The sequence below is a fragment of the Poecilia formosa genome, unplaced genomic scaffold, assembly GCF_000485575.1.
Source record: "Poecilia formosa unplaced genomic scaffold, Poecilia_formosa-5.1.2 Scaffold465, whole genome shotgun sequence".
Lineage (NCBI taxonomy): Eukaryota > Metazoa > Chordata > Actinopteri > Cyprinodontiformes > Poeciliidae > Poecilia > Poecilia formosa.
In genome coordinates, this window is record NW_006800404.1 from 295,108 (window position 1) to 320,264 (window position 25,157).

A 25,157-nucleotide genomic window follows, 5' to 3' on the forward strand; every position below is an offset into this window, starting at 1 on the left:
TATGTTTCAAGCATTTATTTATGTCAATGTTGATGGTTATGGCTTACAGCTGATAAAAACCCAAATGTCAGTTTCTCCAGTAATTGCATAAGACCATCTTACTAAGGTCTTTAATACAGAAATGTTGGTACAGTTGATACAGTTGTAACCATAGCCAAGACTGCCTGTTGCCTTGTTGACAGCTAACAGTGTTGCAGCAATGTTTGCATGTGAATAGAAAGTTGGTTGGAAGAAAAAAAAAAGTTTGGTCGAAAAAAGCAAAAAGAAAAATTGCAGCCTCAGCAGGATTGTGAAGCCAAACTTGTTAAAGAGTTTGAGGAAGAATTACAAAGTGGAATTGGTGTTTCAAGAAACACAACTCACAGACATGCTAGTGTCGATATTTATGCAGTGGACCCCAGAAGCTGCCCTGGAGTAGCTCAGATCCACTGAAACAAAAGGTTTAGACCTCCTGTAGAATAACTTAGTGTATATTGTAATAGCCAAATAAATACATCTAAATATGCATCAATGTGCACAGTGGAAACCATTTTAGCATGTCTGCAGAAGCTAGCATCAATGGTCCTCCATTACTTGGGGGTGTAGCCAATCAGCTCTGAGGAAAATGATTGGAGTTTCTAGATTGACTATTTTGCAAACTCCAGCCAGTAGGGTGTCAAGTTGCATTGCGCCAAAGTATCTTTGTTTATTTTTGATACCCTCCACAAAAAAGCCCAAGCATAGGCAAATCTTTTGCAAAATATTTTTAAAAATATGCAAAAACTGAACTTTGATTAAGCGGGGGTCCAGCGTATTTCTGTATTAGATTTTCTGAAGAAAAACAAAAAACCCTAAACTGTAAGATTTAATTAGCTGAAATACATAATTGTCAAAATAAATAGAAGTAAAAATTTGAGTCTGTGTGCTGAATATGAAAATATATAAGTCTGAACTTAATGCGATATATTGACTTTTCTTTGTTCTCATTTCTCAGGATGTTCCTAGTAAACTGCATTAAGTCTCTACAGATGACAACTTCAAACTTTCTTTGCTTTATTACCCTGTTAGTCACAGCAGCCTGTGGTTAGTAACAATGTGAAAGCAAACTACAAGATACTGTAGGATTGCTTCACATAACTCTGGTATTGTGTTTTTTTGTCTTTTTCTTTTTTTTACATTACTTTGCAGAAGAGAGGCTGACTCTCACATTCCCACACTTTCACCCTGACAGCTCTACAGCATATGGCTTTATTTAAAAACATGGTTTCTGCCTCTTAATTTCCCTTCATACAGTCAGACAAGGGATCAAATCTACATTTCAACACAGAGAAACAACAGAGGACATGTTCTTTCTCTAGAACCTTCTATGAAACAACAATAGACAAGAGTTTCCATGGTTACCCCAAACATAAACTCATGATTGTTGTAATTTCTTTACCAGTCAGATTATAGCAATAAGCATCGGTTTGGAGGTTTCACTTTAGTTAAGAGCAGCTCATTTTAAGGATTAAAGGATGATAAATTACAGTTTTTATCATACAAAAATGATCAACATTAAATATCTGATTTTCCATTTTCCATTAAGAAGTGTACCACTACCAACCCTTATGGACCTAACAGAGCATCAAAAATAATCAGTGATGAAACAACAGTTGGTACAGATACATTTACAGTCGACTTCAAGTAAGTCCTTAAAACATATAAAGTGAATAATAGTGCAATATATGGCAGTAAAAACTTAAAAAAGAGAAGGACATTGCGTATTCACGTGTTGGTGGTTCCAGAGGATTCTTGCGTTTGACTCTGACATCTAACAGAAACATTTAGATTCACTTTCAGTGGAGACACATTTATACCAGAATACAGAAGTAAAAAGGCCAGCAGAACCTTCATCTGAGGAAGACGAGCAGCACAGACTGAATTATGACACAGTCATCCTAAAACGCAAACTCTGTGATTTCTGTCTTTTAAGAAGTTTGACATTTTCTTACTTTCCATTTTATGTTTTTATCATAAACGTATTTGCCTATATCATTTTATGAAGTCATTCATGGATGTTCCATCTCTCTGAATATTACTACACAGTGTGATGTTGTATTGTTCCTTTCTCTGTCATTTTGCTCTTTGCAGCCTCTATAGCCCTTAGAGTTATATGGCATTTTTGTTGGAACTTTTCATCTCCAAAAAATTATCTTGGGCCTGCATGTTAGTTTTTTTATGTGGTTATTTTGTAACTGATAGCGTGCTGTGAGTTAACATGTTTTATATATACTTTCAATTTGATGATTGAAAGTACATGTAGTCTGGACACTTTCGACTCTTTATTATTGAACATGAGCTATTTCTTAAGAATGGGCAAAAATAGTAGCTAAAAAATAATTTGTTTTGGTTCACCAAAACAGATTGTTAAAAAGAAATTAAAAACTAGAAAGCTATGCTTTTCCCCCCATTTCAAAATTATGCTTCATTTTATGTTGGTTTGTCAAATAAAAGAAAGAAAAAAAAGAAAAAAAAGGCATTGAAATTTGTGGATGTAATAAAATATAGTCTTAAATGTAGTTATTTCTTTTAAATATTTACAGAATGTATTTTGTCAGTATCTTGAATGCTAAGTGAAAAATGCTTTACCTTAGTGGTACTTAACCATCAATCTGTTATATGCTTCTTGAGTTTTGACATCAGCAAACACCAACGTCAGCCTGATAACAGATACACAGAAAATAAAATTCAGCTGAATGCAACTGGAACCAAACAACACATTTTGAAAAAGTAAGTGAGTTTGCCCTAACAGATTTCTAGAATGTCTTTGCAAGACAATTTTAGACACACAGTTTGTTTTTGTGATGGACTAATTTGTGTACGATGGACTTGAGAATACATATCGACAGTTAAAGACTAGCTACAGCACAAGAGCATCAGGGTTAGCAGAAATATACAGCACAGATCACAGACTGAGCACAACTCACTTCACTCAGATCTACCGATGGTGTCAAACTGAGATAGTGAGTATCTACAGACATTTGATCATGACTTCACTGTATGACTAAAGAGTTCTGACTCTGCCAGCGGTACACTAAACAGCTATATAGGTAACTGTGTATAGAAAATATTCCAGGCCCACATCATTCCCCAGACACCGTTGTGAATTTGGCAAATGAAAAGGCACAAATTAGGGAGGAATAGTCTAAGAGCAATATATTTCTCAATGTACAAAATTTACACACTGAATTTTCCATAACATTTCATGAATTCTCACCAAAAAAAACCCAACTTTGATTTATTTAGTGTTCTTTCAGAGATATTCAAGATAGCTAAGTTAGCTATTCTAACCCTTAGTTAGAAGGGTAAGAATAGCTAAAGGACGATTCAGAGCAGGTGTAAGGATATCATGAGCGTTGAATGTGTTGTCTGTGGACTAATTATGTAATGGCAAGAAATTAATGGACAGGGTAAACATCTGGAGGGGCAGGAGGGGAAGGCATTATTAAATCGCTGAAGGACACTTAGCACACAAGTGATACAGTGAAAATAAACAGGTGAGTCTAATGAAAACAATCTCAGGGTAGAAACACAATCAGCAATCTGCGAGAAAGCAGATCAGTGTCGATTCCAGAAGCAGATTGCAGAAGAAGGGTCGGACTGAAAAGAACACAACAAATAAACTACAGAGCAAACAAGGGAATAGGATGCAGCCTACCACATGTAGAGAAAACTAACAGGAAAACCTGCACAGGTTGTTTGCTGTAAAAAAAAAAAAAGACTGAATGTTAGCCAAAGTAATGGCTAACATTGTTCATAGGTTATCATTACTTCTGTCTGAACTTCCACCATGACGGTGGAAGCTACTGTGAAGTGGTCTGTTTTTATGTACTGAGGCGTATTTTTGAAGTGTTTAAAGCTAGGCTAACTTTCTTCTTTTATGTTTGTTTAAATAATTACACAGCGAGGTACGTGTCCCTGTGAAACTAAGACACATCTGGATGACTTGTTGCACTGCTGCACCTAATCAGAGCCAGATTAACTCCAACAGGTATGTTTAACATGAAACTGGATTACAGCTAAATTCACTGGATTATCTTCCATCAGTTAACAGATGGGAAATCCAGACAAACGACTGACCGTCACAGAAAATACATTTAATTATAAGAAATAAATGCTCAGAGAGGATCATGTAAGATTTTAGGTTAATAAAATCACAAATAATCTATATTCTTTATAACTCTGCAATCATTAATTAGCGCATGACCTCACTGTCATGTGCTCTTAATGATTTAAATTTCTATTTTAAAAAATGCCTGACCAATTCTACTCTAAATGCGTTGACCTCCATTCACCGTTATGTCTTGTCCATTGCTGGAGCTAAAGGTAGTCACGTCTCCTTTCACCTAGAATTTTTTACTCCCCTGAAAATGGAAACATTTCAGCTGAGCACCACATTGGATAAAGGTAAAAGAACAACATAATCCAAGTTCCTTTCCACTGAATAATATTATAATTTACCATTACTAAAGTTGTCATTAAGAAAACCTTTAGAAAAGGAATAAAGTTCATCTAAAGAATAAATGTCATATCTTTGAATTTATTCACTTCTACTTCTGGCCAGTAGAGGGAACCATTAACTTCTAAAGCAGTCATTTAATTCAGAACAACCCTTGATCTTCATCTAGACTTGTGTCAGGAAGTGAAAGAAAAGTGAAGTGTTTTCTTCCTGTTCTAGCCGATCTAAACCTTTTGTGTTTTCAGTGGACACTAAAGAGGCTGTTTATAAACATCTGAACTGTAATAGCCAGGCCTTTCCATGAAGTCTGCGCTCTGCAAATTTCTTATGCTGCAGTCAACAAGCCATACGGAGGTTACAGACAGCTTGGATATCAAAGACTACATTTTCATCATACATATCTTCACTGCCAGTTTAAAGAGAGGGAGCCAGTAAGAATAAACTGCTTTTGACTGAAGTTCATTTAACATACCACGGTGCAAAGCCGCCTGTCAGGATCGGTTGTGTTTCTACCCTGAGCAGATACCTGAGTTCTGTGTCTACCATGTTTTTTCTCCACAGCAGACAAATTCAATCTATTACCTCTTGAAGTTATCGGTGAAAAGTGTCTGCAGCTTTGGATAAAAGTGGATTTTTTTTCCACTACCACTGGTCAACAACCGTTACCTTAGTTTGTTCTAATTTAATTTTACATATACACGCCTACACATACATATAAAGTATTTATGTACACATTCACCAACATGTGATCATCGTATTACGTCATAACTGACAGCTGACATGGCAAGGAACATTTTCTCTACATTCAAAAATAAATTAAACAATCAACTCCAAAGCAGTGATCATTCATTTCAAGCAGCTCATTCAGCTAGCACAAGCCAGTACATGGATATTTTGGTAACGACAGCAAGGACCAAGCAAGAAAAAGTAATTGTCTTTCTTGCTTTTACAATATGTTGCAGGGTCAAACAGAGTAGAGTTGATTGGTCAAAGGTCTTCCTCTTTGATGCCCAACTCTTGTTCCTAACATTCCCATTCTTTATTACCATCCAAAGCAGAGGAACAAGAAGTTCTTGCTCTTCCTGTCCTTGCACTTTAAGCAATGGTCTCACACTACAGACCACACAGGAGAAGTGACACCACAGTAAAGAACCAGAAAGATGTCATTCTGTTATATTTGTGTGCCCCCAAGATCCCCCCCGCCTGCGGGGTAATGTCTCAGGCCACCGCCCCTGCGCAGCGAGTGCAGTGCAACAGTGCAGCAGCCTCTCAGCAGTGAACCGAAGTGATACATAGGCTGGCCGCCACGGACCGGGCCACGGCACAGCCACGCCACCGTCGGCACCACAGGGATGGCCACCGCTAGCAGATCAATCAGGAAGTGACGACTCCAGTAGCTTTTTTGGATTTTCCCAGAGTCCTCGTCTTCTGCTACAGCAACCCCTGTGGCCTCTTGTTCATTAGTCTTATCTTCGTCATCATCCTCGTCATGAACTTCCACCACTGTGACACCAGCTATCTCTTCACGGGAGACAGATCTCCTCGGAGGTTGGGATGTTTGAGGCTCTTGTGCACCAGGAGACAGTCTAGTGTACTCTGGAGTAATCACAGGGCTCGTTTCCTCTGTGGATCTTTCTCCAATCCCGGCCTCTTGCTGCTTGTCCTCCACTCTCTGGTCATCTTGCTTGTCTTCTCCACAGCAGCCTGCAAAATTAAGTTCACCCTGCATTCTTCCTGCTAAATCACAGACTTTTCTTTGTTCTACCTCTTCATGCAGTACCTCAGTCCCTTCCACTGAGCTTTGAACTGTCTGCTGCTCCTCTTCTGATTGTCTGACTTTAGTGTTTTCCAACTTTTCTCCTGCCTTCTCTCTTTTTTCTCTTTCTTGCTTTTCCTCTTCCTCATTTGCCTGATACGAAGGACTCTCCATGGAAAATGCCACAGTAGCGGATCGTGGAAGAGGTGGAGCCAGTGGTGTTTTGGAAACTGGAATTGGCTCAGTGGCTGTGCTCATCACGGTCGCTGTTGTCACTGAAGTGGTGGTGGTGATGGAGTCCAGATCCTCTTCCCCCTCATCAGACATCCAGGTGGAGGTGGGGCTGCAGGCCTGAGAGCGAAATGTACGTTGCTCTGCAATAGTATCCAGATCAGAGGGATATCCCGCTGTTGCAGGGATGGGGCAGCTCTCAGTCTGAATGCCTGCCTCCCTCAGGGGGTGCAGGTACAGGTGGTGGTGGGACAGGCAGGGGTGGCTCATGCAACTCACTCCACCCAAACTACAACGAAATGGAGCCAGCCGCTCGCCTGTGCAGAGTTTCTCATAGGTGGAGGAGTGAGGCACCGTGTGTGGCATGGAGTGGGACATGTTGTGAGGGAAAGAATGAGGTAAGGTATGGGAGTAGGTGTGAGGCAGAGAGAGGGAGGCAGAATGAGGCAAAGTGTGGGAGAAGGTCTGCGTGTAAGAGTTCAGCAAAGATGCCGTTTCCTCTGAGAGGTAGGCGGCTTCCAGGAGGAGGTCTGCCCGGCTGGGGACGCTGTTCTCTCCACAGCACACAAACCCGCTGTCCTGTGTGCCGTCAGCTGAGAGGCAAGGAAAGTCTGCATCATTGCAATTGCGGTCTCCCAGTGCCTGGTCGCTCAGCTTGGTGTAGGTGGAGCTCCGAGTCAGAGAACGGGCTGGAGAGCCATCGCAAGAACAAGACCCCCTCCCTCCCACTGGCAACTTAGGTACAACTCCAGGGCTTTCTCCAGAAACAGATGCTGGGGCTGAGCCCCCAGCACGGGTCCTGCAGCCTGGTATGGCTTCTCCTTCCTTGGCTAGTCCGGCTTGTGCTATCTCCATGTTAAGCAAAAGGTTCTCCAATTTGTGATTCTGAGTATTGATGTCCTGGAAGTACTTTTGAACCCCTACGTCTCCACTGAGCCCACCGGCATCACTAAGTCGGGTACGAACTGTGTCCACTGCATGTTTGAGCTGCTGAATTTCCTGACGGGCCTCCTTCAGGGCTAACTGAGCCTCCACGCGGTGACACTCCTCCTCAACCCAGTCTTCCTGCATTCGGTAAAGCTTACTTCGCAGTGTATCGATCTCTGTGTCCCTAAAAGGTTGAAAAGTGAGAGGAAGGGCAGAATGATCAAAACTAAGTGGAATACAGAAAGACATTTTAAACATCAGTTTCTATCCAGGTTTTTGTAATTCGGTCTCAGTATCTCACCTGTCTTGCAGGGTGTTAATGGTCTCTTTGAGCTTGGCTCGCAGGTGTCGGATACACACTTCCTTCTGCTGGAGAGGCGTGAGGTACTGCTCTGGGGGAGGAGGGCGAATACCATGGTTGTCCGTACATGAGGTGTACTTCTGACGTCTGGGACATAGCAGACATAACAAAATATAAGTGATCCGCCACAAGTTGAGTATTAATAAGTTGATTGGCTTGTTTTAAAAGACAGGCTCTGTATGATAGCTCAGAAATCCTGAAATTTACTGCAAGTTTTAAAAATGAGTTAAAATCAGGGTTGTTATACCAGTCTTGGTCACAAGACTTTTTGACACTCTCCCAGCACCTGGACTTGTCTCGGTCTTGGACATTAATGACAAGACCAATCATTACTGTGGAATTATCACTAAATTGCCAGAATACTGTCCAAATTATTTAACATCCTTGATTCAAATCTAAGCAATAACATGACTCATTGCTAATTGTATGATTTTTGTTACCGTTGCCACCCATTCACACCTCTTTTCACTTGCAGTTAAAAAAAACAAAAGTCAGCTCTGGTTATCTGGATGTGAGAAAAGATGTCTGCAAAATCTTCAGAAATACAATTCATAAAGAATATATTTGTAAAACAAGATCCAGAAGAAAGCATACAGTGACTTATAAATCCCACAGTCCTTTACTTTTACAGATGGTGGGGACCATACCAATGTTTTTTTGTCACTTAGAAAGGGAGCACAGAGAAAGGTAACCTAAGTGTAAGTAATTATAGCAAGCTAGCCAGCATAAGCAATCTGCCTCTGTACCAAAATTCTTTACCCAGACCTCACACAATGAGATTTAGTCAATAGCTACACATTAATTTATCAACCTGTGTGCAGTATATCACATATGTTTTATGGCACTAAAACATGGAAACACCAAGCTGCAAAAACTAACATCACCCTATATAGTTAGTATATTTAGGGAATTAAACAAATAAAACGTTTCACATTTCATTGTGTGATGCAGAGCAGGGTGCTGGTCTTGGTCTCGATTTGGTCTCAGGTTATGTCTTGACTATAATACAAAAAAAAATAACAGACTAGAATCCTAATATTAAGCTGATTGTGTCTTTTTAAACAACTTTGAAAGAAATGTCGGGATTCCTGTAGTTAAAGGAATATGTTTAAATGGAATAAGCAGTTAACACCTGACAATTCTTTTAGCGTCTTCGTTTAGAAAAAAATAGCAGTTCATTTTGTAGGTTCCAAAAATATCATGCTGGTTTGAGTTAATACTATCACATTCACATTGCATAGACTTTGCAATGTGAAATCTATGCAACACTCTTATTGTTCAGAACTTCTTACCCTTTGGTGGGGCTGCAGTCACTGCCTTTACACGAGCCTGAGTTGCTGCCACTGCTGACGGAGGCATTGCCATGATCTCTATTACTGGGTGCAGCTGGAGGCCGCCTGGAAAGAACGAACCAACTCTTTACCTCTTACCATGCAACTAAAGACCACAAGTGGACTGATAAGCAGTTCTACTACACATACAAAGACGGAAATGCACATAAATACAAGGCACTGACTCGTGGCCACCAGCATGCCACTGCAGCATACACACTGACAGATCACAACACTCAGACATTTAAGTGGATATCAACAGAAAATAAGCCTGCAAGAGGAACGTGAACACACACTTCTCTGGATATTGATAATATTATTATCAAGAAGGGAATGGGCTCAGTGATTTAAAAAAAGACAAGCAAAGTAGAATCCAACAAAAGCAAGCTAACTAGTTGGTGCACAGACAGCTTTTTTCTCCGACTGTAAGACATCGTGAGACACCAAAAACATTCCCATGCTCAAAAAACACCAAGACTTGGACTCTCCACAGACCGGGAACGTGGCGTGGATGGAGAGTTTGTCGAGCGGCGATCCGGAGACTTTGTGGAGGTGTATCCTTTAGTGGGCGACTTGGTCGATGTATAGCCTTTAGTGGGACGCATTGAGACCATGTAGCCCGACTCCATGGGGACATAATCTAGCTCTATGAACCTGCAGTAGTCAAACCTGAGCAGGCAGAAACAGGAAGGTGTTAAACCGCAGAAGGCGGATCAGCAAACCGTACCTGCATGACGCGATGTGTGTGAACACATGCAGGCAAACTGCACCTGTCCTGAGGGGACAGGAGAAGCTCTCAGGTGGTGGCTGCAATGAATATCACCAAGCACTGAACTGACCCAGGTGATGATGCCTTCTGAAAGGCTCTGCATTTGGACAATCTGTTGCTGTAGGGCTGCACTGACGGAAAACATAAACTAATAGTGTGGATATTAAAACACAATCTAAAAGTGAGAAAAAGAATGGCCAGAGACGTCTTAGAGGGATAGCATAGCAAGTGTCATGACAAAACTAACATTTGCTCGTAAAAACCTGGATATTCAGAAGCACTTTATGCCAAATATGTTTTCACACAAATGATTCTAAACAGCAGAGGTTATGAACACTAGGTAATACTGATACAGAAATGATGACAACATGGCTAAAACCTATTTTATTTCAATACAAAGAAAATCTTTTGCTTCAAAAAATGCAGTAGAGCTGATCACTAAGACCTTTCTATCACTCCTACAACAGAAACTATAAGACAATTTACAGTATAGCCAAAGGATGCTGCAGTAGGGAACTGCTTCAGGATAATGAAAGACAGCTTGAAAGTTAGTAGGAATAGCAATATTTGCATATTCCTGGTAAAAATTTAACCTGTAGTAGACAGTCATCTCTTGTTTGCACTCTCTGTCAGACCAACACATATAAAACAAGAGGTTAAAAGACTGAAAGCAGGGCTCTATGTTTTTTGCCTTTCCCCCCCTGTTGTTTTTACTTAAACACAGAGGAAAAAATTGTCAACCTTTTTCATTCTTCTACATCCAATTGTTATGGATGAGTAGGATTTTGCTAGCTGTTTGCCCATGATTCCAGCTTTTATATAAAAACATGCTGATGTTCAGAAGTTCTGGATTCTGTCAAGAAAGTAAAGCCTTTTATGTAAAAGCACATCCGTCCCAGGCGGGAAAAAGGAAGAATGCTCTGTGATGGGCAACTTCCATATCTGTGTTCTATAATTATAGAGAGGTTTTAAAGAAAAACATACTTTTTTTTTAATGACTGTTGCCCAGTCACTGACCACCAAAAGTGGAAGAGGAGACAAGCAGATCTACTCAGAGCAGCCATGAGGAATTTACACACAGGACACGGTAACTACAAGCTAACCCAAGGCTCCAGTCTTTGCTTTGCTTCCAGTTGTCATTTAGGGCAGCAGTTCCCAAAGTAGGGGTCAGGGTGTCGAGGGCCAAAATAGAAAAAAAAAATTATATCAAATGTGAATGTACAATGAAACAAATAAATGTATCAAAACTATTCCATAAAATATTTAAATTTCTTAAATGATGAAAGTAAATAATACCATTTTAGTCCTAAACCATAAATGCATTTAAAAAGCATATAATTATATACAGAGTGAAATAATTACACATATTTTACGGCGTCACCAGGTTATCAATAGACTGTCGGTGCTCTCTGGTCCTATTTTTTAGTTGGTCACAGTTGGGAACCCATGACTTAGGGAAACGGGTTTTTTCCTCTATTATTTTTAAAGTACAATTTTAGAATGTTATGAAAGTAAAACTCTTTCAATAACCTCCAACAGCTCTCATAAAATCTCACCCACATACATTTAAACTACTAATTTAACGATTAAACAAAAATAATAGGATTATGTTTATATTTAATAATTTCTCACAAATATACTGATGCTTAAACATGGGCTATCTAACAGTTTTTATTTATTAACTCTTTTAAATTATTTTTGCTGATCTTGCAGTGGTGAAAACAGCTAGCTAGCTAGATACAAGGTTAATGGTGGATGAATTGGATTTCTTGCTATAGGATCAACTTGAAACCCTTAATTTGGAGAAGAAACTCAAAATTAAGTAACCTGGTGTTTACCAGTCCCAAAAGAGATGGGCAACTTCAATGAGTAGCAAAATGGATTTAAAGCTGACAGATTCACTGTGGAGAAGTGGCTAACTGTTAGCTTACAAAAGAAAATAATTTCAAGCTCTTTGGGCTAAAGCATCAAAATGTCTACATATTGGCTTTGCTTGTGTAGTGTCATCGTGTCCTGTGCAACACAACGAGGGAGGAGGTCAGATATTGACAGCTCAACAGATCTTTGAAAATCAATATATGACAAACAAGCCCAGACATTAACGAAAGGTGAACCAGGCAGACAGGAGCAGCTCAAAACAGGGGATGAGTCTAAGAAGTGACACAATACACAGAGAATCAGTGTCTCTGGTCTGGTTTATTCATCTACAGACGGTGCCTGTGACAGGTCAGTCAGGTGAAGGTGAGCATTAGATGTCAGCATGAGCAGCAAGCTATTGCTACATGATGGAGATAAAGTTTAAAAGGCTTCAGTCTTTTTGATAAATCAGATACAAGAAGAAAAACAACAAAATTAAACAATAAGATATTTCCCATTTGAAGTGAAGCCAGTGTCTCAAATGTATCCACAGGCTAAGCAGTGAGTGGTGAACCAGTGATCACTCATGATCACAGTATGCTTTCCTAGCACAGCTGCTTCCACTATAGCCACTAAACACGATCTCACAAGAACACCGGTCCTCCAATATGAACTCCATGTTCACGTTTACCAGCAGAGTGTAAGGTATAAGCAGGTCTACCTCATCTATTTGCTCGAACAAAAGCTCAACAAGAGCAGCAAAATAAAGTTTTTAAAAATTTGCCTTTGTTTTCCATTTCTGGTTTTAGTGGCTAGAGCGTCAGAGCTGCAGCTACAGCCGGGGAGCATGCTCGCTGAGACTGCAATTCAACAGTGTCTCACGCAGGGGGCGCAGGCACCGGAATGGCCACCGGCGCAGTGGCCGCGGCTGCACTCGTCCCCGATCCCGATGCCGGCTTGGAAGCCGCCGGCACGGGCGAGGACGCCAGTATTTGCTGCAAGCGGCGTTTGGGCTGCAGCGCCTTCAGAGGGTTGAATCTGAGGAAGAGGAGAAATGAGAGAGGAGGACACCATGGCTTCAGACTGAGGCTGCTGCTCATTACCGTGACCGTAAAAAGCAGACATCTTAACACCTGTCAGAGAGGAAAATGATGACAGAGCTTATGTACAAGAAATAACCTAAGCTTAACTAATGCAGTTCATCTGTATTAAGTTATATGTGGAAAGGTTCTAAAAACTTTCCGCATTTGTTTGTGTAAGAAAGATGCGAGCCAACTTATTTTCTCTAAGTAGTCTGTTAGAATAAAGGGGACAGGTCAGAACATGACCACACAAAGGCCCAGTTCCACAGAGAAAAGGCACTAAATTAACAGCTGTTCATTGTCTGAAAAAAACAAAACAAAAAACAAAACAAACTATCATCCTCCTACCACTTCCTGTTATGTTTTTTTGTCATTTTCGTCAGCAGTACAATCCGGTACTGTCACGTTGATCACGTGACTTGTGTGATGCAAAAAAGTGTTTCTATTGCAGTTTTGTGAAATACACCTACTTCAATAAACCACCTCATCCTAGTGCAAAATCTTTCAGGTTATCCTAGCACAATAAACTTTTTGAAATTGCTTTGTTTCCATTAAGCAATGTCAATTTGTGCAACAATCAATATAGTCAGTAAGTCATGTTCCTGTTTCCTTGTCTTTTCTGGCCCGTGTAGGACAAACTCTGGTTTTAGAAAATAATACCACCACTCTCCCTGGATCCCAGGAGTTTCCATTTCTATATTTGGATGACACAGATCCCTCAGGCACTAAAAAGGCGACACATTTTTGTAAAGGCAAAATTCAATTATGCATTTTTTTTTAAATAAGCAAACTGACAGACCACATTGCCACTATAACTTCACAACTTGTTTGTCTGAAACATGAAATATGGACAGATGGGTTCAGGACTGGCTTGAATATTTATGCACCACTGACCCACAAATTGTCTGACCACAACTGCATTAGGATCCATTTGGTGTGCAGACACTTCAGCTCATCTCCATCTCACACCTTACACAAAACTCTTCTATGTCCCGAAAGAATTACACACAAACATTAACTTACTTATTGTTAAAAAAAATAAACACATACAGTGCATCCAGAAAGTATTCACAGTGCTTCATTTCTCCCTCAGTATTACTGCAGCAGTGATTAAAGAATAAAGTTGAAAGAATTATGCTAATTAGGAACTCTCAAGCTTCCATGTCATCTTGAGGCACTGTGCTAATGATCATTGAGTGAGTTTTCTGCAATAGCCATTAGAAGAGTTTAAAGCTCTACATGTGACCTCAAATGTTGTAAAATAGGAATCTCTTTAAGCCACTAAATGTCCCCTATGATACACAGAAGTAAGTAAAGCTATACAAACCCTACAGAAACAGAAGAAAATCACTTACACAAAATGTAAGTCACTTCTGAAATATATCCCTGGTTCTGGCACCATGTTTAGGAATGACTGGATAATAATTGCCAACTAACATATGAGGAACATTTGAAAAAAATAAGCAACTGTATGGAATACCACTGTTTCTGATAAGTTATTAACAATCCGATTTGCCCGTTTAACCGAGGTCCATTCAGAAAGAGTTGCTAAAACTCTATACTGACAAAAACCATTTCAATTACCATAATATAGGATAACATGGCAGATCGCCATTAAGCTGGACTTGAACCAAACACAGAAAAAGGATGTTTTCAATGAGATTCAGGGAGTTAACAGACAGGTGTCAGACTGAGACAGGTGTGTTTTTTTTAAGACTTTATCAGGATCATTTACAGGGATGTTCTCTTTGGAGACATCTGAACGCAGGATATCACTGATGTAGATGTAGAGATGTGCCTTCAGATTCATTACTGGATTTATGATTCCAAATGCAGCTGTCTCTGATCTGGTATTCATGGCAGCTGGAACATGGGGCAGTGACTCAGCAGACTGTTTGATGCCAGAGATATGACACAAGATGAAGCCTGTCCCTAAACATGTATTAAATTAACAGTGTAGAAAAAGATTAAATGGGAGGGGAGTTTTTGCCATAAAATATAATAAATATGTCATATTTAGGATTTGTCCATCTTTGACTTGATGACAATTTTTAACACACAAGTCTAGATTTATTTATTTAGCTGTGTCCGAAATTCCCTTATTTTCTGTTCAGTCATTGTGATGCCAATATTCATGTACTGGAGTAAAACCAGAACTAAGTTAAGTAAAGTAAAGGGTAAACTCATCCATCCATCCATCCATCCATCCATCCATCCATCCATCCATCCATCCATCCATCCATCCATCCATCCCATCCCATCCCATCCCATCCCAGCCCATCCCAGCTCATCCTGGGGAAATCCCAGGAAAGACTGAATAAATTGTTTATCCAGCAAGTCCCTGGTCTTCCTCATGTCTCTTCCTCCATCACATGAACACCAGTCCCTCCAAAAATAAAATACGTCAGAATGAAACAAAAGCAGTAACTGACAAAACTTTAAGAGCGGATCCAGCTGATAATTTGGTTTAGGAAACCACAAGTGAAAAATGTTTTACATGAAGTTTTACATTTCTTTTTTCTTTAACATATCTTTAGTTCATTAAATACTTTTGCTGCTTTCTGTGTTGAATCTACATTTTCTCCATGCGCCTTGGCAAGGACTCTTCTCATACCCATTGGTTCCTCCTTTTGCCACAAAAAGCTTACACCCATCAAGTCATATCATCCAATCTAGATGTCAAGTTAATGCATAAGCTTGATTGTTTTCCTCAATCCATTTTGTTGTAGATGGATGACAGCTTTTGTTTCCAAAAGAGACTATGAGGACTTGTTTTTCTTTTTTTCTTTTGCTTAGGTGGCACACTTAACACTGAAGAAGTCAGATAAATTTGGGTAAAAATGTATAATTTCATGTGGTTAGTGGATTTTAAAATAGTTAATCAGCCAGCTCTTAACTTGCAAACAACTCTATCATCTTATTTAGAGAAATAGGTGACACTCACTTAGTTTCCACGCCTTGAATCTTTGTTTTTGTCACCCAGAGACATTTCCAAACAGTTGAATTCATGTTTTCAGATAACATAGGAAAAATGTACATGTTCTAACGTCAGTCACTATGGAACGTTCTATTTCAGTTGAACTGTAGGGACCATATGGCAAAAAGTTTCAGAAGTAAACCGTGACTCTTGAAGACCTTAGTGGAGCTTGAGATTGCTAACCGATTGTTACCTTGGAAACTGGTCCATAGCTGCCCAACAACAGTGGCAGAGTCTGAAGAGGCTTGTGCAAAGAACTATTGCCCACACAAGATTGGTGTGCAAAGTCCTCCAATGTGATATTCCATGTACATTTTATCCCAAAGGGGACATCCACTGTTACAGCAACTCAAGATCATAAATAGACCTTCATGACAATAAGTGTCAACAAACCCAGATCATGTTCTACAATTTCATTCATCCACCCTTGATGTTAAAGTCAATGTGAAGCTAATAGCCTATATGGTAGGTACCTGGTACCTACCATATAGGCTATCTGATATGCTGTCTTATGTCAGTGGTCAAAATGAAAGTGTTTCATCAAAAAATATGAGCCCCAATCCTCAACACTGAACAATATCTACCTCGAACTGAGCAACACGCGTGTAGAAGAACGCTGAAAGTCCTGTTTACTTCTTACCGGCGAGAGCCTGATGTCGTCCTCCGACTGGCTGGAGCAGGGGCAGACATGGAGTCAGACAACCTCTTGCTAGGCTTGAAGGTTCGTCTGTTGTCGGCCTCCTGTTTTCAGCTTAAGTCCAAGAACTCGGAGGCTGAAGGAAGAACAGGCAAGCATCAAGAAACAAAGGTCAACCAACAGCTGCTTCATTGACAGCTCCTGTGTTTAGGTCTGGGCACTTCAGCAAGCAGGCTGGCATTGCTGACTCAATTTGACAATTAGCTGGATCATCACAGACTAGACATCAAAGTTAATCAACCAATCATCTCTCAGCCTTATGGGTGAACCACCCAGTCAACATTAGTCTGTCTTTTCTCAAGTCAAATGCAATGGAAACTGACATCTGCATCTGTAGCTCAAGTCCAATTTAAGCACAGATGTGACTTTATAAATGAAGAGAAAAGGCAGCTCAATGTAGCAGTTGCGCTTGATGGCACTTTAAAACCAAACATGGTTTTAAAGTGCAAATATGTTGTATATTTCTGCCACAGCTGTGCCAGAAATATCCTGTCAGCATCCAATATGTGAGCTTGCAGGCTGAGACAGAGAAAGGGGAAAGCACATGGAAGCGGATTATTGTCATCAATAATGCATCACCACTTGGTTGGGTCTTGAGAGCCAGGCTTGTGTATGTGAGTAACTAACTGCAAGCTATTTCCTGCTGTTCTGTCTGCCAGCTGTGATTCACTAAAAGAATCTCACTCACCCCTTTCATCACTTGCACAGCATATATTTCATTCAATCCAGTACATGTAATGTATTTACCATTAATTTCTAGGTTTATTTTAAGTCTTTTAACATCAGTTTATTTTTCACTTTTACATCAACTTAATGTAAATAATGACATGCCACTTGAAAATTGGGAGCAATACACAAATCATGTCTTCATTCTGTAGGTGAAGACGCTGACCAAAGCGGAAATTCACTTTATAAAAACATGACAAAACTTATCCCAAACATGTGGGACAGCTGTCACACATGAAATGTTGGCTCAAACAGTCTGGCAGTTGATGTTTTGGTATATATTTTTAAAATATAAAGAATGATAAATGATACGTTTTGTTTTTCTTTTTTGCTACAGTTTATTGTGGTGAACTATGATCTCAGGCCTCACAGATTCATCAGTGCATGAAAAGTCCAATGTATGGGAAACATGGAAAATTATCATGGATGCATTATCCATGTCTTAAATTAATTACATAGCAATGCACTTGCACTGTTGCCTTGCAGCAATAAGTTCCATATGTCTGGGTTGTCAGGAACTCCACTTGCCTCCCACAGTCCGAAAATGAGACTGTAGAGCTAATTGCTTGACATTAATTGCCGTTAAGTGTGAGTGTGTGCATGTGTGTTTGGTTGCCTTGTGTGTTTCTGTGTTTTCTTGTGATAGACTGACAACATGTTCAGGGCGTTTGCTACCTCTGACCCTGCCAGGATAAACAGATATTGACCCTTTACACTTTTATTTAGTTGATTTCACAGTTTTGCGTGTTTGGCTACACAAACAGACAAGCATGCAAATTGAACTTGTCATTTTATCAGAAAACTTGATGAGGAATAATGGAGAGCAGCTGTCAATAGTAAGCACTGGCAGCCCTTGGTGTGTTGCAGTGAACACTTTTGAGAAGGTAACAAGACTGATGTCCAAATACTTTCCAAAGTAAGTAAGATTAGTAAGATGCAATAAAATACTGCATTACTGAGAAGTTCTGCGTTTAAGACATCTGTTACCATAGAGGCAATGCCTCACCATTATGTAGCCTAGCATGTACGAAAAACACTGGTAAGCATCTAGACTTACATGCTTTTAAGACTGTTCCGATGTAAGGGGAGACGCCGTTAATGACACAGTGGTATAAATTATGTGGCATGAATTCAGTCAGATTTGATCAAATTAACAAACACATTGGAAAGAAGGTGATATTGTTCAGCTTCTAAGCTAGCTATTCCCAACTTTTGTAAACACCGCTGTCTATAAGACCCCGATAGGTACGCTACTTCCACAGGCAAGTTAGTTTGACTTGAACAAGTAGCCATGGTTATTTGAGAAGAAATAATTTGTGAGAACAATTGCAGTTGCAATGTTCAATACTTCCGTCCCTCTGACTTTCAACGTCTGTCATGGCACCTCGTGTGATTAAGTGTGGTGTTGCAAAGGGTCAACAGAGAAAGGACGGATTTACATTTACTGTTTGACCTCAGTGACCAGCTTTAGTTAAACCTCTTGTCTAAAGTAAATGAGTCTTCTAAAGAAAGCCTGTTCTCCATATCCAGCTGCTGACACAACACATCAAACAGGAGAAGAGCGCATCATCTTGCATGATTTACTAAGTTAGGCTGGTTATGTAATGACGTACCCGTCCTCAGAGATTCTGACACGCAAGCAGCTTCTGTGCTGACACGGCGGAAGTACCGAGCAGGTTACGAGAACGAGACAACCTGTGAAAGAATGAAGAGTACTGGGAGGGACCGGGTGAGACGAGAGCCAGTGTGATGGCGGGAAGAGATGGCACGTGTAGCGAAGGAGAGAAGACGGCATGCAGAATGAAGAATTGTGTGATAAGCTAAGTGTCTCTGCAGCAGAGGAAACACTGCAGTGTGTGCTTGCCTTCTAAGCCTTGTGTGACCTTCACAACACCCAGCAGGATTAATAGCAGCATCAGTGCATAAAAATACTGACACCTGAGTTTCAGAGGGCAACAAAACACAATGTAAATGCAGAAAAACAACAACTGAGCTCAGCTGCCTGAGAAGACTGCAGCGGTCGACTCATGACTGACAGCGTACAGGCCAGACAGACTGGTGAAGGGTCATGGTGAGCCAGGGAGTCTTCTGTCTAATATCCCAGGACATGTGTGTACTGTGTGATTGCTGTGAGTGTGTTTTGTGTTTATGTGATGTTCTGCAGAGGTCAATATGATGCTGAGGGGGGATGATAGGGTGAGTTTCTCCATCAGTGAGCTGGCCTGTTGCAACATGACTGTTTGTTGCATGTGACACTTTGTGTTTTGTTAAATAGATGCCAGAAAATTCCTGAAGAAGTCTGATCAACTTTCAGCTTCTCTAATTAGCTAGGAGAATAGCAAGATGCTACTCATCTTGAGAACTTGCAGCAGACAATATCTATTTGCTGACAGATCTTTCATGTTTGATTAAGAAAAAATACAGTTAAATATTTTCCATTTAAAATTCCATAGTTTTCAGACTCAACCTCCAATATTTTCAATGTTTGGTCCACTGTTGATGTCCCAGTACAAATAACAACAATAAATTAGCTCAAGTCTGTCTACAAAAAACACCCCCCAAAAAACTCCAGATCGCACAAAAAATACAAATACCAACGGACTTAGAAGTTTTTAACCATTCCTCCAGAGCTACATTTATGAGGTCAGGCAGTGATGTTCTCCACTCCAATTCATCCTAAACCTGCTAGGTTGAAGTCAAGACTCTGGGTAGGTCTGTCAACATCTTAAACTAGTTTTATTTGAATAATTTCATTTAATGTTTAACAGTTTAGATGTTGGAAGCAAAGCAAGAAAAAACAGTTTTTTTTTTTTTTTTGCTCAGCATTGCATGCTGGAACATGTCAAGATGTCAGTAAAGGTAATCGTAAGGTGTAATATGCAATGAGTGCTATAGGAAAACACAGACTAAACCACACTAGTAGACACAGAATGTGGACTCTTTCCACTAAGTTCTTGATAGACTTGGAGATGCTCTGAGCAGCCCTTAGAGAGCACTCACACCAGCCCAACTTAGTCCTGTCTAGTCTGTTTAATCGAAAGTTCAGTTCAAGTGGGGAGGTGTGAAAGCGCAACCAAACTCTGATGCAGACCAAAAAAGCAAACTCTGGTCTGCCTACAAAGCTATGTAGGTCTAGGTTTGGTTGAGGTAAACTCTGGAAACGGTCTGAATGCATATGTGAAAGCTAAGTGTACCAGAGACCGCTCCAAAAGCAGGACTGTAGCACAGGGCATTCTGGGTAAATACAACCAAAACAAACGTGCGTGTCTCATGATAGTGTCAGAATTGGCTTGTGGTCTTTTATCAAAAGCAAAAGAGAAATCCTACAAATGCTAAAATTTGGGAGACAAGTTTTTGGAAAGGATTGGTTGGTTTGACACAGTAGTGTGAAAGTGAACCGCACCAGCTGAAAATTTCACAAATGTTGTAATTTTGGTCCCCAATTGAACCAAGTCTACCAGACTAGCATGTGTGAAAAACCCTGATTGCATGAAAAAGTAATTGAAAACCTTTTCTAACATTAGTACATCTTGTGGAACCTAAAATGTGACGTTTGGCCTTTAAAGCAAACAGAGATCAGGCCAGTCCTGCAGAGTCACCCTGCTGCTGCTGCAGTGTGTGTTGCCCAGCTCAGCTAAACTTTTGCCAAGCACCGCAGCACACTAAAGCCCAATTAACATAATAAGTCTGATGCAGTTCAACCGACCACAATCTAGGAAGTATCTGACACATTCACCAGAGGTTTTAATCTTAATAGTAGTTGCTTGACAAAAGTCCCTGCAGAGTTTTTCTCTCAACAAGCAAGACTTAGCCCTCATTAGGCTTATCTGGTGCTCAATGTGAGTTTATTCAGGTCAGGAGCCTGAAATATCTAATACACTAAGGGTTTGTCAGTAGTGAGTCAAGCTACATTGACAGAAATCATGCCTGAGTGCTGCTGCCCACAAAAGCATGCTAGTGTTTTACTCACAGCCAGGAGGAGCAAAGGAGCATTATTACAAACCAGAAAATCAATGTTTATGATCACATTAGAAGTGGGAGGAGACTGAACTGCATTCATTTGTGGCACTCTGCAAATCTACAAGAAGCTGACTGGGAGGAGCCTTGGATTTATAGAGCTGTCTGTTCTGTGAGCAGAGCTTCTAAAGCACTTTTCCAAATGAGACTGTTGATGTTTCTAGAGACAAGGCAGTCAAATCACATCTTTAAAGGGGCAGTAATGTGTCTTTTCCAGGCATATGGTTCCATTTTATAGCACAATCAAATAACTGTATTACCATCAGGTGTTGACTTTGTAATTTAATACCTTGAAATTGGGCCTCTGTCTCTTTAAAAACTCCTGCTCTTTCTGAAGCTCCGCCTCCAGGAAGTCATCACAATAAAGCTCCTCTGTTAACCCTTTCACAACATTTTTATCAGCGTTTCAGTGAGAAATAGCTCATATAATAAGCTCAGCAGTTCCACCAGGTGTTTGCTAAATGTTGCTGACTAGTCTGAAGGAGCTAGGGGAAGGCTGCTCTGTAATGTGGAAGCTGTGAAGCTTGGAAACTGCAGCTCCAAGGAGGAGCTTTGTCTGGAAGGCGGGGCTAGGTCCACCCAGGCGTTTTGCAAAGCTGAATGGTTTCCATGGAGTATAGAGGATTTCTCAAACATGCATGGAAGAATCAATGGAACAGACCAGGTATGTTGGACGTAAAGCTCAAAAAAGTAGATTTTACATAAACAGTATGATGACTGCATGATTTCTGCAGGTAGACATGTGTGCAGGTTTTGAACCATTGTCCTACACAAAGGACAGCTGGTAGCATGGTTAGCTTCCAGCAAGAAGGTTCTGGGTTCTGGAGTCTTTCTGCATAGAGATTGCATGTTGTCCCAGTGCATGGCTGGGAGACATGCAGTCTCCCAGTGCATGACTGGATGTTCTCCCAGTCATGCACTGGGACTGTGGAAAGTTTTGGGACATTCCACAGTCCCAAAACACGACTCTTAGAGCAGTTTAAAGAGACCAGTAACTCATAGTGTGAGTGCGTGCAGGGTTGGGTGTCCTGTGATTCTAAACCATATGCTGCAGCTGTTCTTTGCTTTCAAATAAATGTTGTTCCAAGACTTGTCCTTTGTGATTAGAAGCACAAACTCTAATTAAAAAACAGTGCAAACAACTCCAACTGACTGTGGCACATAGTGTCAAATAGTGTCATTTGTACCACAAGCAACACTGAAGATATTTACAAGGATTAAATAAATGAAATTCCTGTGAAAATGTTTTGTAGTCTTACATATTTTACTTCTTAACTATGATTGTTTGTGTTCACTTAGTTAATAGAAATATGGAATGATTAGGTTTTCTCTCCATGTGTGCATCTTACCAAACACCATGCGGTTACAATGAGTGCCAAGTCACCATGGAGACGGTCAGTTTTCCACTCGTGTGTGAAACGTGAGCAGAAGGAGAGCTGCGGCCGACGGATAATGCTGGAAAACGGGACAAGGGGGTGGGTGGGGGGGGTCTGCAGCTGATGAGGAGGGCAGGCTGCAAGGGACAAGAGGAACCAAAAACCAGAGGGAGAGGTCTGGCTGGTTTTCATCTCCTCACTCTTGTGTTGCGTCGCTGAACAAGTTGTATTTGGATTAATAAATAGATCAGGGTGCATATGGCATGGCCCCAAGCACAATGTCTTATTGTTGCAATATTTAAGAACAAACCCAAAGGACTGAGTACAGAATCGGAAGGACAAACAAAAACTTGCTCGGAATGAGTATCCTGTGAGCTGTCAGTCAGCTGTGTATGACATCTGGAAAAACACAAAACTTTTAATCAAACCAACTGTTTCAAATCCAAAAAAAAAACAAAAACCATCCAAGAAACAGTAGAAGATTGTTTTGAAGTTTCAAACCTCAGACTCCTTCAGAAAACCTCTGAAGAAGACATTGACAACTTAATTCATCACAAAATGTAAAGAATGGGGGTGGCATCAGATTTTAGCAGTTACAGGATTTCTTTTTTGTCTTTAGTAAAAATACACAAGCCATCTTTCCCTCTGGTGCTAGATTCATGCGATTGCATTTCCCCAGATTGCCCTGCGCTATAGTCCACTTCCTGCTTTTGGAGAAGGTATTGGTCTGCATTCAAACTGCACCAAAATTCACTTCAACTGCACCAAGACCTAAGCTTTTAGCCGGACCAGACTTCACTCTTTTGGTCCATGTCAGAGTTAGATTACGCATTCCCACCTCCTCAAACAAACCGACTTTCTAGGTAAACGGACTGGAGTTCGATTAAAGAGGATCAAACTGGGCTGTTGTGAATGCACTCTTAAACTCAGAGTGCATTAAAAGCCTATTGTTCTTTTACTTGCCAAGTACAAATAAATACATATCATAGCCATAACCATAATCTACAACATTTAGTTATTTTTCTTGGAATCCGCCAAGATTTTAAGATTTGTCAGCTTTTCCACAGCAGTTTTGAGGTCAGGACTTTTTAAATGCTTAATGTTATGTATGTTTGTGATCATTATCTTGTTATGTTATTCCCTGAGATGAAGGAAAACTAACTGGAATGCTGAGGGAAAAAAATCCCAAGACTCAAACTTGCTATAACCAAGGTTATCATAGTTAGCTAAAACAAACAAAACAAACAAAGACTGGTGACAGCAAAAGTTGAGAGAAAATACCAGAGTGATAAAATGATATCTTCTGTTGCATAATCATTACCCAGTCAATTTAATCACAATGCAATACTTTGGTTAATTTTTAGGTACAGGACTCAAAAGGTGAAAGTGTGAAAAAAAAATCAAAACTACTAAAATTACTCATAAAAACCAAGCTAAAGCAAAACTATATTTAACTAATAATAACTAATAAAAACTAACAAACCAATAAATAATAAAACAGGCTGAACTAGACACACAAAAAGCCACAACTACCCCCCCCTCCTTAAAACTCTTCATGCATTATTTGATTTTGCATAAAGATTATTGATATATTCTTGGTAATCATCCTAACTTACCCCTGTGGTTGAGTGAGACTATGCTGATTCCATGCACATTTACAAGAAGCAGTCATCATTGACTCAGTTTTGCATAGAAACAGAGTTATTCCTTTCACCATGAAAAAATATTTCGCGCCTTAACATACCTAGAGTAAAAATCCCTGTCATTTATCAGGTTGGGGCACAATCAGAAAACAAAACAAAACAAACAAACAAAAACAAAACAAAAAAAAACAACAACAAAAAAAAACAACAAAAAAACAAAAAACACAAATGCTGCAAGGTCAAACTGCAGCGCAAAGCAACCTGTCACGACTCGCTGCGAGCAAACATGGACGACTCTTACCCAGAGTCCTGGGCACACTGTCCTAGACGATCATAGTTCCACAGGAAATTAGATGCAAAAATCGTTGGAATTCCAGTTTTGGTGCAGTGAGTGTGCACGTAAAGGCTGTAAGGAGTTGAGCTGAATCAGGCACACAGCGTGAGCAAAACATCTGCCGGCGCAGGAGCGCAGTGCGCAGCTTCCATCAGCTGCAGCAACATAAACAGAGCAGAAGCAAACCGGAGGCCTGACTCAGAGCTGAATTAACCATCGAGATCTACACACTCCCTGCATAGTCTCTCCATGCATTCATTCTTTTCTGCTTAGAACAGTTTTAGTCCTTGACGCACAACACGGTCTTCACTCTTCCGCCTCAAAACGACACGTATGTCGCAGTCACCAGTGGCCTGACGGCTGCACTAACCAGACCTTACCTGTGCTCCTTATGTCTCATATGGATTTTTTTTCCGCTTTTCACGCTCCCATGTCCTCGGTTCTTGTGGTTTGAGCTCTGCCCGATAGAGCGCTGATCTTGGCTCACACGCCCGGCGAACAGAGGCGGAGGGAGGCGGAGGAGGGAGGGGTTGGTCCAGGGGGTGATGCAGGAGGTGAGCTGGATGGAAGGAAGGAATAAGGATGGATGGATGGAT

General features: G+C 40.4%; 1 protein-coding gene across 5 annotated transcripts; it reads right to left on the reverse strand.

Moving 5' to 3' along the window:
- snphb (syntaphilin b) lies at positions 1-25,151 on the reverse strand. Of its 5 annotated transcripts, none has more exons than XM_007578056.2 (7): positions 24,942-25,151; positions 16,409-16,541; positions 12,592-12,747; positions 9,579-9,752; positions 9,045-9,149; positions 7,693-7,839; positions 1-7,575 (listed from the first exon to the last, which is right to left on the reverse strand). In XM_007578056.2, exons 2-7 carry the CDS (start codon positions 16,456-16,458, stop codon positions 5,649-5,651), a joined length of 2,559 nt encoding a protein of 852 aa, XP_007578118.1. In that variant the 5' UTR covers positions 16,459-16,541; positions 24,942-25,151; the 3' UTR covers positions 1-5,648. The 5 variants fall into 5 exon arrangements, with proteins under 5 accessions (XP_007578118.1, XP_016519548.1, XP_016519549.1 ...); XM_016664062.1 differs by lacking the exon at positions 24,942-25,151 and adding an exon at positions 24,529-24,715; XM_016664063.1 differs by lacking the exon at positions 12,592-12,747.
- Between the last annotated feature and the right edge of the window lie 6 nt (positions 25,152-25,157).